Here is a 14170-nt window from a genome sequence, read left to right on the forward strand (position 1 = left end):
CATTCATTTTAATGAAATATTGTGCTGATAAGGATTATGAATGCCAAGTTTAAGCTGTAAATTACTAAATGTCAGGCTGCTTTATGCTTTGTGAATCCACCAGGGAGCCAGATAATGAAGGTTTCTTTCTCACTTCTTCTTACAGTTAGGGATTCACGGTTATGCCTTTGCAATCACGAATAATGGATATATCCTGACGCATCCAGAACTCAGACCACTGGTAAGAGAAATGCCTGTTTCTATGTTTCTCCTTTTATGATTTTAAGAGATTTTCTTCGGTTCTACAGTGATGACACTTTGCATCAGTGTTTATTTTGAAAGTTCAATTTACAGTATTTTGACACATAATACATAAGTGATGTAGGATAAATATATTTACTATCATTCTTTTATATATAAATCAGTATATATCTATGTACATTTTTAAATTTATTTCACTTCTGCCAACACATGCAAAAAAATTTTAACTCTAGACATTTAAACCCATCATAATGGGTACCTTTATATAACAAATGATCTCTCACACTCCAACGAGACCCACTTATTACAAGTTACATTGGACACAACAAATTAGACCCAGGATCCCTGGAAATTCATTACGGTGGGATTTGCCCCTGAATTCCATGGCCTAAGCTCAGTGCCTCCTGTGTTGAAGATATTCAACAATGCCTTTTTTGTTTAATCTGAACAGTGGAGATTTTCTCCGTTCCCTGCCTAAGCCATATCCAGTAGCATTGTTTGGTGACCTGATGTGTAAACCATTTTCCTTCTGAAGTGAGTGGGGTCAGGCCAGATCCAGGACAGCCCATGGTGTCCTTGTCCACCCTGCCCCCTGGGGAGAGGCTGCCTGGAGCACTGTGTTGAGGAGGAGTCCGAGGGGCAGCCAGGCTCAATGGCTGGGAAGCGCTGGGCTGCTGATAGTCTCCCCTGTGGACTCTGGAGGGACGTTGGCGGTGAGCGTGTTTGCTGTCTCTGGTCTAGTTTCAACGTGCTGAAAGAAGGACAGCCCTTTGGGTTTGAGTGTGTTTAGCTAATTTTACAGAAGATATAAAGTCATAAAAAATAATACTGTACACTCTGCTTTTGAGAGTTAAGAAAGTGTAGGTGGTTTTGTACAGCCAAACACACCCGTGTTGGCTTGCACCCACCCACCCCACACATTCTAGTTTCTTTCATCGTGATCAGAAAATAGTGGCTCAGGGTCTGCTGGGCGAATGTTTGCTGGGGCAGCATCACAGGGACCAGTTTGCTTCTCCCGTGGATCCTTGTCTAGAAAGAGCTCATGTTTGAACGGCATCATCATCCAACTTTGCTCTAATCGCCATGCTCTTTATGGAGTCTTGGCCACGTCATGTGGATCTCATGTGCATGCTTTAAGATGGGACTTATGGTAATATTTGATTTCAACAATCTTTTTATCAGAAAAGGGTTGCATTAACTGGTTAGCTGATTCCAAATGTAACTCAGAGGGATTGAAAAGTCTGATTGAAAAAGCTACTAATTTCTTAAGGATGTTTAAGTCTAAAAATATTTTTAAGTCTAAAAAGCTTAACCTGTTACCCATGTCCAAGCCAGTCGGGGTTGTCTGTTGCGGCTGAGAGGAATTACGTGTTTGTGGTGGAATATGGGCTCCTAGTGCTTATTTATTACAAATTGGAGTGGAAAAAAGTCAGTAAAACAATTAAACCTGGATCCTCTGCCCTTGAATGAATTAGCTTCCTATTTATCAGCTTTTTAAAAAGGAATGAACTGGAACCAGGCATCAGAAGCCACCAAGGTAACTTCTCTCTCTCTGTAGCAATGGACATGAGCAGCCTCCACCTGCGCAGTTGACTCACAGTGCCTTCCTGGTCCTTTATATCTGTTGGTCATGCAACACATGGCTTGTTTGCAAATAGTCCATCTGATAGACTTTCCAGAGCTGTGGCCACTGAAGGGGCAGACAAAAGGCTTCTAGAAAAGCAGGGCAAGCAGCCAGCACCCATCATCCCATGACAGTGCAAGTGCTCACAAATACAAGTCCTTTCTGTTCTTCTCACTGCTAAAACACTGTAGTGAATGGTTTCACCAAAAGTGATGGCCAGGGTCAAGTTCCCATGAATGGGATGGCCCAGGCAAATGCCCCAGCCTCTCACCTGTGAAAATCCAAACCAGATGGACCACTGTGCAATTGATCCATGATAAGAACATAAGGGGTGCCTCTGGGTGGCTCAGTCAGTTGAGCATCTGACTCTTGGTTTTGTTCAGGTCATGATCTCAGGGTCATGAGATGGAGTCCCGCTTCAGGCTCCGCGCTCAGAATAGAATCTGCTTGAAGATCCTCTCCCTCTGCCCCTCCCCTCACTCTCTCTTGTGCGCACGCTCTCTCTCTCTCTCTCAAATATAAAATAAATCTTCACCAAAAAAAGAACACAAGGAATGGCCAGGCCATTTATCAATCTCTGACCCTGATTTCATGAGGTACTTAGGAGTGGTTTGGAGTGATGCCAACCATTGAGGATTACATGAACGAATCCACCCAAGTGTGATCGATAAGTGGATGTGGACTCTCCTTGAGTTTTACATTTTCCTCTTGGACAAAACACAGCGGTGAAGTGGGAGGAACTCAACTTTAGCAACACACAGGTTGCCCTTGACTCTTGTCCTGCCATATCCTGTCTGTGTGACTTTGGGTAAGTCACACAGCCTCTCTGAGCTTCATTTTCTCTTGGGATCCTGCCATAACCATAACGTAGAGATCAGAGCTTTGTTGTCAGAGTAGATGGGATAATGCATGCAGAAAGCCTTGTGTGACAAGCAGACCCTGGGACATCATGGGGACAGTGGTGGTCCCTCCAGCTTCCTGTGTCTGTTATATTGCTGGCTCTATCGATCTGTGCTCAGCTGCTATAAAGGTTGGAGGATGTGGTGGTGGTGGATACTTTGGAGGATCTAAAGGACACTTTTTGATGATCTGGTTGCTTCAGACTGTTACGATAAATGTTGGCGAGGATTGTACACATGCACACACGCAAGCACGCATGTGCACAGTGTCAGTTTCCTAGGCCAACTGTGGTCTGGAAGACAGGTAGATGACAGCTGTACCATGAGGTTCTTTGTGAGCTCTCCCATGTGCGGAAACTAAAGTTCGTTGTTGTTGTTTGTCTGTTTTCAAAGTATCAATACAAGTAATAGTAAGAATTGTGGTAACGGAAGAGTGATAGGTCAGCTAGCTAAGCGTCCGTCCACGTGGATGGAACTCTCCTGACGCTGGCGTGCATGAGTGGTCAGTTCATCTTGGTTTTGCTTACCCCCACAACAAAGGCAGAACGTTTTTCCCCTTCCTTTTCCCTAAGCACCAGCCCCCTCAGCACACAGGAGGGACTCAGGAGGTGAGCCAAAGAAGGGACCCTTTAAAGCTACTGTTCGTTTCCACTTCTTTTGGGTCCTTCTGGAAAACGTTACTTGTGAGCTTGCCCTGGAAACCAGGCATCTGCACCGGACATCAGTCTCCCCTGATCAGACCCCTCCCGCACAGCTAGGGACAGCCAGCCGTGCTCCCCTGGCTACCTGGGGCAGGGAACCCTCCTTCCAACCCAACTCGCCTCTCCCACGCCTTCATGAGTCCTGATTATAAATGGACGTTGCCCTTGGTTCTGGCCAGGCCTGCCAGATTCGCACGGCGGGTGTGAGTGTGGGGTTGTGGCCAGCATGGGAGGATGGCGCAAGCTCACTTAGAATAACTCCAATTCCCTCTCCCTCTGCCACCGAGGCTGTTTCTTGCCCCTGCAGCCAGAGGAAAGAAGTGGGTTTCTCTGAAGCACAATACCAATATTTTTCTAATTTGTCCAATAAAATCTTCCCCTTGAACTTCATGTTTGGCTTGATTTTATCCAGTATTTTCTTTAATCTTGTGTGATTTGGGTGTGAATCATGAGGCATCTCCAAAAACAGCTCAGATATAGGAGCCTTCACTCAAACTTGCTTTCATTTCATTGGCAAAACTGCCATTGAATACTTTTCTGTTGATAACCGGGCTCTCTTTAATCTTTCTCCAAGTGTTTCTCTACCTCTGTATCCTTGCTACCACCTTGTGACTTCTGGAAGACTAGCGTTCATGCAGCACACCTTTACCTGGGTCCAGGTGCGCTGGGTCCTGTGTTGGCCTGGGGGCCGCATTGCTGTCTTCCAGTCCCTCGTGGTGGGGGAGTGGGACAACATCACAGCAAGAGGGACTCAAATTAGACCTGGAGGAATGCTGTTTGAGTAGTTCTTAGACATCTGGAAGTTTTCTTCTGGATCTTTACCACCCTTTAACATTCAGGTTAAAAAATATTTCAAAGTATAGTTACTGTTAAGATTTCGTTTTCTCATGCTTTATTTTCCCCACATCTTCCAAATATTTATGGATTTTTTTCCCCTAAAACGTGGAGCCCTGACCGTATGTCTTTTTCTCTTGCCCAACAGGGCATTGAGGGAAATAAAATTGGGAAGGTGCCATTATTAGCATGACCTGATTTTTGTCGAAATTTTAGTGTTCCATCTGCCCCTGCATTTTAGAAGAGAGGGTCATCTGAGTTGATTTCCTTCCCCAAGGAGGCCTGGAATGTGGACCTGGTCAAACCACCAAAAGAACACAAATAAGTCTCCTTTCCAGGAGCCACAACACAGGCAGGGCTCCACCGAGAAGCCTGGGGCAGGACTCATTTCCACGGAGACCGCGTGGACATCTGCCAAAAGCTGTTTGCTCTGTGTCTGTAAGCCTGGAAGATGGGGAAGGATGCTGGAGGGTTTCTCTTCTGGATGAAAATTTGCCAGTCACATCAGCCACTGGGTGTTGTAGGTGGATGAAATGGGGGTGGGGATGATGGAGAGAAACCTCTGTTCATCCCTTCAGTGTTTGCGGGGCACCCACTACGTTCTAGACCCGAGCAAAGTGCTCAAGGTGGTTACAGAGATGTGCTCTGCCTCAAAGAACTCAAAATCTAAAAGGATGGATAAGATTTTATACTTTGGGTGGCTAAGTGACTGTAGACATTACTAGAGAAGGTGCATTTCGGTATGTTTGCTATTGTTGTTGTTGGCTTTACTGTGTTTTTCTAACATCCATTGATGACTAATTCTATGACAGGTGCTGTGCTGTTTTACATGAACTAATTTAATAGGAAACCTATTAGTAGGTGTTGTGCAAAGGCCTGGAGGCTCAAAGGAAGGGTGCCTGTGGGGACAGGCCTGGGAAGAAGGTGTGTGGAGAAGGCAACCTGGGGTCAGACTATAAACAGATGTGCATGCCAGGCTGAGGAGCTACAGTTCTCTGTGGGGAAGGCAGATACCCCCCTTGTGATAAAGTGGTAAAGTGACTAGGAAGTTTCAGACCCAGATCCAGTGCCATGTGCTGAGTTTTGCTCCGCTGGTTGGATCTTCAGGAAATGGGAGGCAGAGAGGTGGGAGACCAAGAGGCCCGGTCTCTGCAGCCACATGGATGAACAACAGGGTCATAATTGGACGATTGTAGTTAGAATCTGTCTAGACTGGCACCGTCTAGTAAAAATATAATGTGAGCCACAAACATGAGCTGCTTATGTCATCTAAAATTTTCCAGTGGTCACATCTGAAAAAGCAAAAGGGAAACAGGTGGAATGAAGTTTAAGAGTGTATTTAGGTTAACCCGGTATATCCAAAATCACAGAGTTTCAACATAAAATCAATAAAAAAATTATTAATGTGCTATTTTCCGTTATTTTCATACTAACCTTTGAAATCGGATGTGTCTCTCATGCTCTCAGAACATCTCATTTAGACTAGCCACATTTCAGGTGCTCCAGATGCTAGCGGATGGGACAGCACAGGTCGAGAGCGTGACCAGACATTCTGGACCCTTTCCTTAAAGTGGGTTGGAACAGACTCCACCACCAGCAGCATCTCCTGGTGCTCTTCCGTCCTGGTAGTCTCTACAACAGTGGGTGGCTAGTTAGTGCCCTCCCTTGTGGTCTCAAAACCCGCCCCTCCCCACCCACCCCCACCCGCCGGCTGCAGAGTGGAAGCCGGGAGTTGTTCGGAATCCAGGAGCATAAGGTCGATGGCCAGAGCGGATGGGCTCCTGGGTTTGGCCATGCGGCTCTCGTGGTTTCAGCCATGTGAGTTCACTCCTAAGCCATGCAGCCTTCCTCAACCAAATGCACAGCCCAGGCCAGCGGGTGGGAAGCCTTAGCCGCCTGGAGTGAGCCCGAACTGTCGGGTTTTCTAAATCAGAGTACTCAGACACCCACACCATGTCTTTGTTCTGCCAAACTCACGTTCACTCTTGCAGGAGCCCAAATGGTGCAGATACGTGTGCTGTCTTCCCACCTATTACAGAATCTTTCCACGCTCTCTGGGATTCCGCGTTGCTGTGCCAGCCACTGGCTCTCCACAGCCCGAGTTCTGTCTGACCTCCCCAGCCTTTCCCGTGGGGCACTCCTTGACCGACCCACTCTAAATGTTCATTCTGCCACCTTGGTCTTGTGGACATCTGGGCGGTTCATTTTTCCTTGTCCTTCTGCTATTGCACATGGGTTGTAGATGAGCCCTTGCAGAAGATCATAGAACATGTGAGTTAACATGCGGACGTGCTAATAAATATATTCTTATGCTAGAGTCCTCTCCTGTGGAATTCAGTGGACATTCCCATAGGCACATGTGAATATATGCTAAATGCAAAGTAGACCGTGCATATCAAACACCGTTTAAATAGGAAGGAGCTTAGAAGTTGGGGGCACTATGAGAATCTTGTCCAGATCCAACTGACTTAGCTCAAGCAATGGACCATGTGAAGAGCTTCTGTATCGTCGCCAAAACCGTTGATGTGGAGTTGAAATGCGATCTTTAGATCATCGTGCAGATCTTCGGTTGTGCAGGGGCTACCTCCATCCCACACATCTCATGGTTTTATTGTTTTGGTAATCCCTGCACTGGAGACACCTCAGTTCACTTCCCTTCATTTCTTCCGCTCATCCACACCTATTCAGTGCAAATGAGAAGGGTTCTTTCTTGGTCCACAGGTGTGGGCATGGCCTTCCCATGCCTTTTCCCTGCCCCCCTCACGTTCTATTGGATCTGGCTGGAAAAATGTGCCCTGAGCCCTCCCACCTCTCTCTGTCTCTATGCCCTGGTCAGGGCCACTATTCTTATGTCTCTCCCAGGTGGCTGCAATCCCCGTTCTGATTCTCTCTGGGCACCTGGGTTTGCCCCGCCCCCCACCCCCACCCTGGCATTATTCACTTTGCAGGTCAGAGGGGGCTTTCACAGACGTCAGTCAGATGGCAGGGCATTTAGTGTGAAACCCAAACTCCTGGCTGTGCCCCGAGCACCCTGCTAGATCTGGCTTGACCTCCTTGTTCTGCCTGAGCTTGCGGGGCTGCCCACAGTGCTCACCTGTGATCTGGCCACACACTGGCCCTTTTGTCCATTCCTCCAACCCCCCAAGCTCCTTCCTGCTCTGGATCCTTGTTCCTGCTCTCCTCTCTACCTGGAATCTCATCCCAACCACACTGGTGGCTAGCTTGTTCTCATCTTCTGTGCCTCCTGGAGATGTCAGCCCTGCAGAGAGGCTCTCCTGCTCGTGGACCAAAGGAGCCACCCCCTCCCCCACCCTGTCACATCCCCTGCTATCCTTTCCTTGGATCACTAATCGCTCTTCGGAAATGTTGATGTGTTCAACTTTTCCCCTCCTGTGGCTTGATGGTCCCTGGGATTTTGCTGCTGAACAGAAGAGAGTCAGTAAATATTTGTTGAATGATTTTGATGATGTTTGAACAATGTTGATGACTATATGTCTGGGTTCCAATTTCCCACGATAAATGAGAAGTGCAGGTGCACACATTCACTCATCAAACGTGCATTGAGTCCTTGCTATATCAGGCACAGAAACTGAATTACATGTGATTGGTCAGTCCCTCCTCTCTTTCCGCCCCTCCCTCTGCCCTCTAGCTTGCCTGCAAGCATTCATCAGATGTTCCTGGAGTCAAGCACTGTGCTAGCTCATAGGGACATAGAAGCAGGTAAAGGGGTGTCTCTGCCCACAGAAGCTCACTGCACAAAGCAAGAGTTTCCCCGACAGCGGGAGGGAGGCCAAGAAGAGTTAGGGGCTCCCAGTGGGAGTTAAATGCTAAGTTAAATGCTGTTCTTGAGGAAAGATGCCCTTGAAATGCAGGAGGGCTTCCCAGAGGAGGTGGCATTCTCCCCAACTGCATCCACCCATCCACCCATCCACCCTAGAGGATATTTTCCCCGCTCAGCAGGGGCCCAACCCTCTCCCCAGGACCGCTGTCCTCAGCCCTGGCCAGACACACGACTTCTCGCTCTGGTCTCGGAGCCATGCAGGAGCCTGTCAGGGGATTTCACTTCGCTTCCAACCTTTCTCCCAAGCGCGGAATTCCTTCTCTCCCTCCCCTCGGCTGCTGATGAACTGAAGGAGACTCCCCAGTAGGTGGCGCCCGGGCACCACCGTGCGCCCTGTCCGCGCGCAGATGGTGTCCCTGCCTGAGGCACCTTCTCAGAACGAAGCCCGGGCGACTCCAGCTTTGGCCTGGTCTGAATCCATTCCGTTTCGTTTTCAAAGAAAGAATTAAGGGATGCCTCGTAAGTGTATCTGCTCAGAGGAGTGTGTTCTGTGAGAAAAATAAACACGGTTGTGTGGCCCCCGTGTAGCAAGCCTGTTCTTTTTGAAATACATCGTTTGGCCAAAGAGGAGACAGAGCCTTGCATGCCTTCCTCTTGGGGAAATTGTTGAAGGCACCGTTTGCCGGCCCTGGTCTGGACACTTGGGTGCCAGCAGCGCAGCCCTGAGCGGGGAGCGCTTTCCCCTCCAGAGCCTGGGGATGAAGCAGGGTCGTGGGGTGCCAGGATCTCTGCGGGGTGGGAGCTCCCCTCCGTTCTGCAAACCTCAACGACTCAACAGCCTCTGGGTCCCCAAGTCATGTGCTAGGTGTGTGCTTGGACACTCAGGGCGTAGATGGGGTTGAGCTGATGGGGGGCAGGCAGCAACAGCACAGTGTCACTTAGCGGGTCTGGACTCAGGCTCTGGGCTGAGCGTCTTGGCGTGGTTTGCCTTCTTAAGTGTCCTGCGTGGTGGTGCCCATCCCAGAGGGAATGACTCATGCCTCGGCCAAGGACTATGGGGCAGAAAGCAAATTTGGGCCAGTCTTCAGGGAAAGGGAAAAAAAAAAAAAAAAGAAGGATGATGATGGACAATGACATGCTCCGGGTCATTTTTCAGAAAGTTAAACCCATTCTATTGAAAGGAGGTCCTTAACTGTGAAGCAGTGTCATAAGGTTCTCAGACAGAGTGCAGTTTGGCAGGGAGAGCCTCCCTTAGCTCCTGCAGACACTTGGCCCCTTGCCCTCTGCTCTCTGCCCCGGCACACTGCCCCGGACCGCACTCAGCAGCGGTTCCTCTGTGCTGGGCCCTGGGTGGGGTTTGGCTAGTGGGGGACACCGGCAACAGGTAGAGAGAGGCCGGTGGGGTGGGAGTGCACCTTCAGCCCTGTGCCCCCGGGACCGGCTGCACCCAATCTAAAGCCACATCAACCTCCCCGTCTCTGTGGCTTTCTCTCTCTCTGGGGGCTCCCTGTCCCTTCAGGCAGAGTGCTAGAAAGGTCCCCACTGCTCCTGGCTGCAGGGGAGTGCACCATTTCTCCTAGTTTCCCTCGGCCTGCCCACACTGCCCGTTACAATAGCCTCTTTATTAAACCTTCCTTAATTAGCCAGCGTGACTATGTCATGTGCTTCCTGCTGGGGCCCTGACTGATACAAAGGTAAGAGTAGACGGAAGGTTTGTTTTTCTTAAGTCCTGACTCTACCAAAAAAGAAAGAAAGAAGGAAGGAGGAAGGATGGAAGGAAAGCAATGGGAAGGAGGAAGGAAGAGAAGGAAGAGCAAGAGACCCCCTATCGTTCCTTGTTTATTCATGTATGTAGTTCTCTCCCAATTCATTGGGAGCAGAGAGATTCCATATACCCTTCTAGTGAATTCCCCTTTTGCTCAAGTGATTAAGAATCAATACCTGTTGCTTACAGCCTGGCTGATAGAGCAGTGAAATCCCCAAGTCTGGGAGCCTCTGCTGGGTGTGGCTCTGATCCCAGCTCTCAGGGACCCCAGTCTGCACCCCTCCACCGACCTCCCTCCCAATGAGGTCTCTCCCCATCCAACCAGGCTTCTTGTATAGACCTTTGAGTTTGGCCTCTGCACTACGTATAGTTGGACACATCTGCCCCTCACTGCAGGGCAAGCAACCTGAATGCTGATCAGATTGTGTTTTGCTCACCTGTGTATATCCATGGCCTGGTGAGGTACCTAGCAGAAGAGATGGAGTGGCAAGGAGGTGGGGAGAGAAGACACATCTAGGAAACTGATGACACGCTGTATTATTAAGCACCAGGGTGAGAATACCGATAAGAAATAGAATTTATAAAAGGACTTGGTGTCTTGCTGTGGAAGGGGATGGCTGGAGGAGGCTGCGGGGAGCTGGTGTGCAGCCTAGAAGCTTGAGCTCACAGTTTGTGAGCCAGGCCAGCACAGCTGGGAACAGCAAAGGGCCCTTCAGATGCCAGATGCATAACTAGCTCCTTGCACTGCTGATGTGGTGAGCCTATCCTCCCTTCCTCCTTCCCTCCCTCCCTTCTTTGCTCCCCTGCCTCCCTCCCTGCCTCCTTCCCTCCCAGCGGTCCTCCCTCACCTGGCATGTATTCATTGGACACTTCTCATGTGCCAGGCGCTCTATTAGATGCCAGAGATCTAGCGATAAGACAAGACAGACATAATTCCCTTTCATTTCCTGTTTACAATCTCATGGAGATTTTTAAATCTCCTAAGTAAACATAAATAAAAAACACTACACATTTAGGATAAACTCTCCAAAAGAAACAAGGTCTGAGAAAACAAAAAAGTAGGGAGAGGCACGTCCCTTAGCTGGATGGTCAGGGAGAGCCCTTCCTGGGAATGGCATGTTTAGCGGAGCCCTGAGGGAGGGAAAAAAAAAAAAAATCACCGTGCAAAGATGTCAGAGACTCATTCAGGCTGAGGGAACAGTGTAAGCGAAGACACTGAGGTGTGGGATGTTAGGATGTCATGCGTCTGGAACCTCTTGGTAGATCTAGAACAGACTTCCAAAGCCCAAGGGGAGGTGACCGGAGGTTCTGTTGATGGGGTCCTACTTGGGAAGAAGCTTAGTGAAGCACTTGACGCACTCTGCCCATGTCCCCTCGGTCCCTGCCATTTTCCACACATACCAGCACCTGGCTGAAGACTTTCCCTGGCTTCTGTGGTACACTCCTCTGAGGCACACAGCAGGCCAGAGGTGGCAGGGAATTAGCCTCCCTCCACCAAAGACTGGTGAGCACTCCCACCTCTCAGGCCAGATATATCCAGGTGCCTCCTCAGCAGTGGTTCCCAGAGCCCTGCGGTGGGACTGGGCTCCAGTTGCCCGCAGCGCTGCGGTGCTTGATGACGCACCTTGTGTGGGCTGCCTGCCTGTCTCCGTCTCTGAGTCACTTTGCCATGTCCCTACAGGCATTTCCGGGGAACCCCTCCCAGGTGAATACCTTGCCCTTGAATCCTGGTCTCTGGGACTGCTTCAGAGAGAACTCAAGCCGGGACACCAGTGGACTGATACCTTTCTGCAAAAATCGATACGCTGTAGCCTAGAGCTTCAGATGCAGTTTTGTGTGCACCCACACCGCCCTTTGCATTAACATGATGCCATCCATCAAATGTCCCTTCTATTTCAGGCCCCTGCACGTGAATGCACATCACACCAGCCAACTTGGGGAATCCACATTTGTACTTAGAAGTACCAGGGAGCATGGGCTCTGTGCCGTTCATAATCAAGGGTAGGCATTTTAAGGAAATTTCGTTTAGAGATAACATCCTCTGCCGCTTTATTGTTTGACAAAAGGATTTGATGAGGACAAAGGCTTTCTTTACACTGGACACACTCTGACCTTTGTTTTACTAGATTAATTTCATATCTAGAGTGCCCCATCTTGGATGATGAATTAGCAATAAAAAGCTCATCAAAATGTAATTACATGCAATGTGTTGAATAATGATCTCTTAAAAATTCCTATAGATTTGTCTGCACCTCCTTCCCCTCCTGGGGGAAATGAGCCTCAGCTGCTAGCTACTAGCCCCGGCTCAGGAATGCAAACCCTAGCCATATTGTGAGTCTGAGATAGGAGAGCTGGCTTCTATCATTGCCCAGTGTCATCCATTGATCAATTGCTTTTCTGCATGTGATGCACATCTTTATATAATTTAAAGGACCATCTCCACGGGGGTAGGAATACACAGGAAGTGGAAGCCGAAGGCAGAGCGAAGCCCTCACCTCCTCCATCTGCAGCAGCCCTGTTTCAGGGAGGGAGTTATTAATTAAAATGTTAACTGCCCAGACAATAGCAGGCAGACCAGCATGGAGAAGGCCTGCAAAGCAAGCATTAAAGCTTTCATAACTGTAAATTCCAGGAAAGTTTGCTCCTCCTTAAAATAGGAAAACAGAACCATCTGTATCTCAGAGGAGACTTAACTGAGCTGTTTGAGTGTTGCGAGGCTTTCCCCAGGAGCCGGGCTGGTTTCTCTCCAGAGGGCTGGACTTGGACAGAGGGAAAGCCTAGCCTTACCCGCGCTTGGTTGAGGAGGCCTGTAAACCCTACAGCTGGGGCTGACAGCAGAATATTCAAATGATTCCAACAGTGAAAATGCCCACACTCATTTGAATAACTGAAGAATTCAATCATTTGAATGCCAATGATTATTCCTCTGGGAGTTTACATTTTAGAAAGACAGTGCATCTGAATCCCCATGAGAGCATTAAATCGCTATCTAATTAGCAGTCCCAAATTATATATATTTAAAAGATAATTAAAGGTTTGAAGGCTGTTGGAATAACTGGTTATACATTTAAATGAATCACAAGAAATTTGTTAGTAATGTGCGGAGTTTTCTTTTATTTCTTGCTTCCCTCTTTGAAGTTCAGTAGACCCAACCTCTCGGGGTTAAGTTTGGTAGCGGTAAGATAAAGGCAGATGGTTTTAATTATTCCAGCTCCAACCTCCAAATAATTATAAGCAGCTGTCATTTTTACATAATCCTAAATGATAAGACCCAAAGAATGCAAATAAAAAGGTTGACACCATGGGCTCTTGGGCATGGTAATTTAATTATGCCCACTGCCCCGCTGGGCTGACCATTGCGCTTTGCCAAGGAGGTGCCTGAACCTCTCCGCTCCTCGCTCGACTTTTATAACCATGCGGCGGGCACGTGTATTTCTGAACGGGCTTCCCAGGTGCTACTTCTGCATTCTCTGTGGGGGTTTGCGGGGCCGAGGGGAGCACTAATACACTCGGATTATGGAGACAAGAAAGTAGCTTGGCTCAGCCAGGCAGGGCTTTGGCTGCAAGTCCTCCTCAGCCTCCCTGCCCCTTTCTCCTTGGGATGGGGTCTGCCCCTGTTCTTGTCTCAGTGAGCCCCTCTCCCCCAGTAGGTGATGACCTGGTAGAAGGCCACCCATTAGCTGGCATCTCTCTAGCCTGTAGCTGGGGATTTTGCAGGGAGGAGCACTCACGCGGCTGGTGAGGGCCAGAAATCCCAAGTGATTGGCTGACCTGCCAACCTCTACCCAGGAGGCTCTCGTTCCCATTTGCAGTGTGAGGCTTTCTGGGCCTGTCTCTCCCTGGAAGGGCAGAGACCCCCTGAGGAGCAAGTCAGGGGTACTTATCATAGCCACAGCAGCTTCTCCCAATTGGACCCAATGACTCCAGAACCAAAGTCTGACAGACAGAGTTCACCCTAGGCAGACCTCCAGTTGCACTTTGCCAGAGGCAAGTCTTAGAACATCATCTAGAAGGAAGACACACACACACACACACACGCACACACACACACACACACTCCAAATTAAATCAAAAGTCCAAGGACCCAAATGCCTGCTTCTCCCAAAAAGCCTCTCCTGGAGTGTCTAAGTTTCTAGCTACATTCCAGGAAGAGGGTTTGGGAGGAAGTGGGGCAGGTGAAGGCATTTACTGGACTCCTGCCATTGCGGCAGGATTGGGAGTCCTATGGCTGGGACGCCCCTTATGTGGAGCCTCGTTCATCCAGGCTCAAATACAGATAGAAACAGTACCTTTGTGTACATTTAATGGAAAGATTCCTTTGAGAGT

At 48.9% G+C, this 14170-nt stretch overlaps 1 protein-coding gene across 1 annotated transcript in view; it reads left to right on the forward strand.

Annotated features, from left to right (window-relative positions):
• CACNA2D3 (calcium voltage-gated channel auxiliary subunit alpha2delta 3) overlaps nucleotides 1-14170 on the forward strand; it is an 807776-nt gene that overhangs the window by 602167 nt on the left and 191439 nt on the right. The window contains exon 17 of the mRNA XM_081805734.1: nucleotides 146-220. Coding sequence (XP_081661860.1) covers nucleotides 146-220 — 75 coding nt within the window. The remainder of the gene's footprint in view (nucleotides 1-145; nucleotides 221-14170) is intronic.

Source organism: Leptonychotes weddellii, chromosome 1 (genome assembly GCF_054177405.1).
Source record: "Leptonychotes weddellii isolate Sample4059 chromosome 1, ASM5417740v2, whole genome shotgun sequence".
Lineage (NCBI taxonomy): Eukaryota > Metazoa > Chordata > Mammalia > Carnivora > Phocidae > Leptonychotes > Leptonychotes weddellii.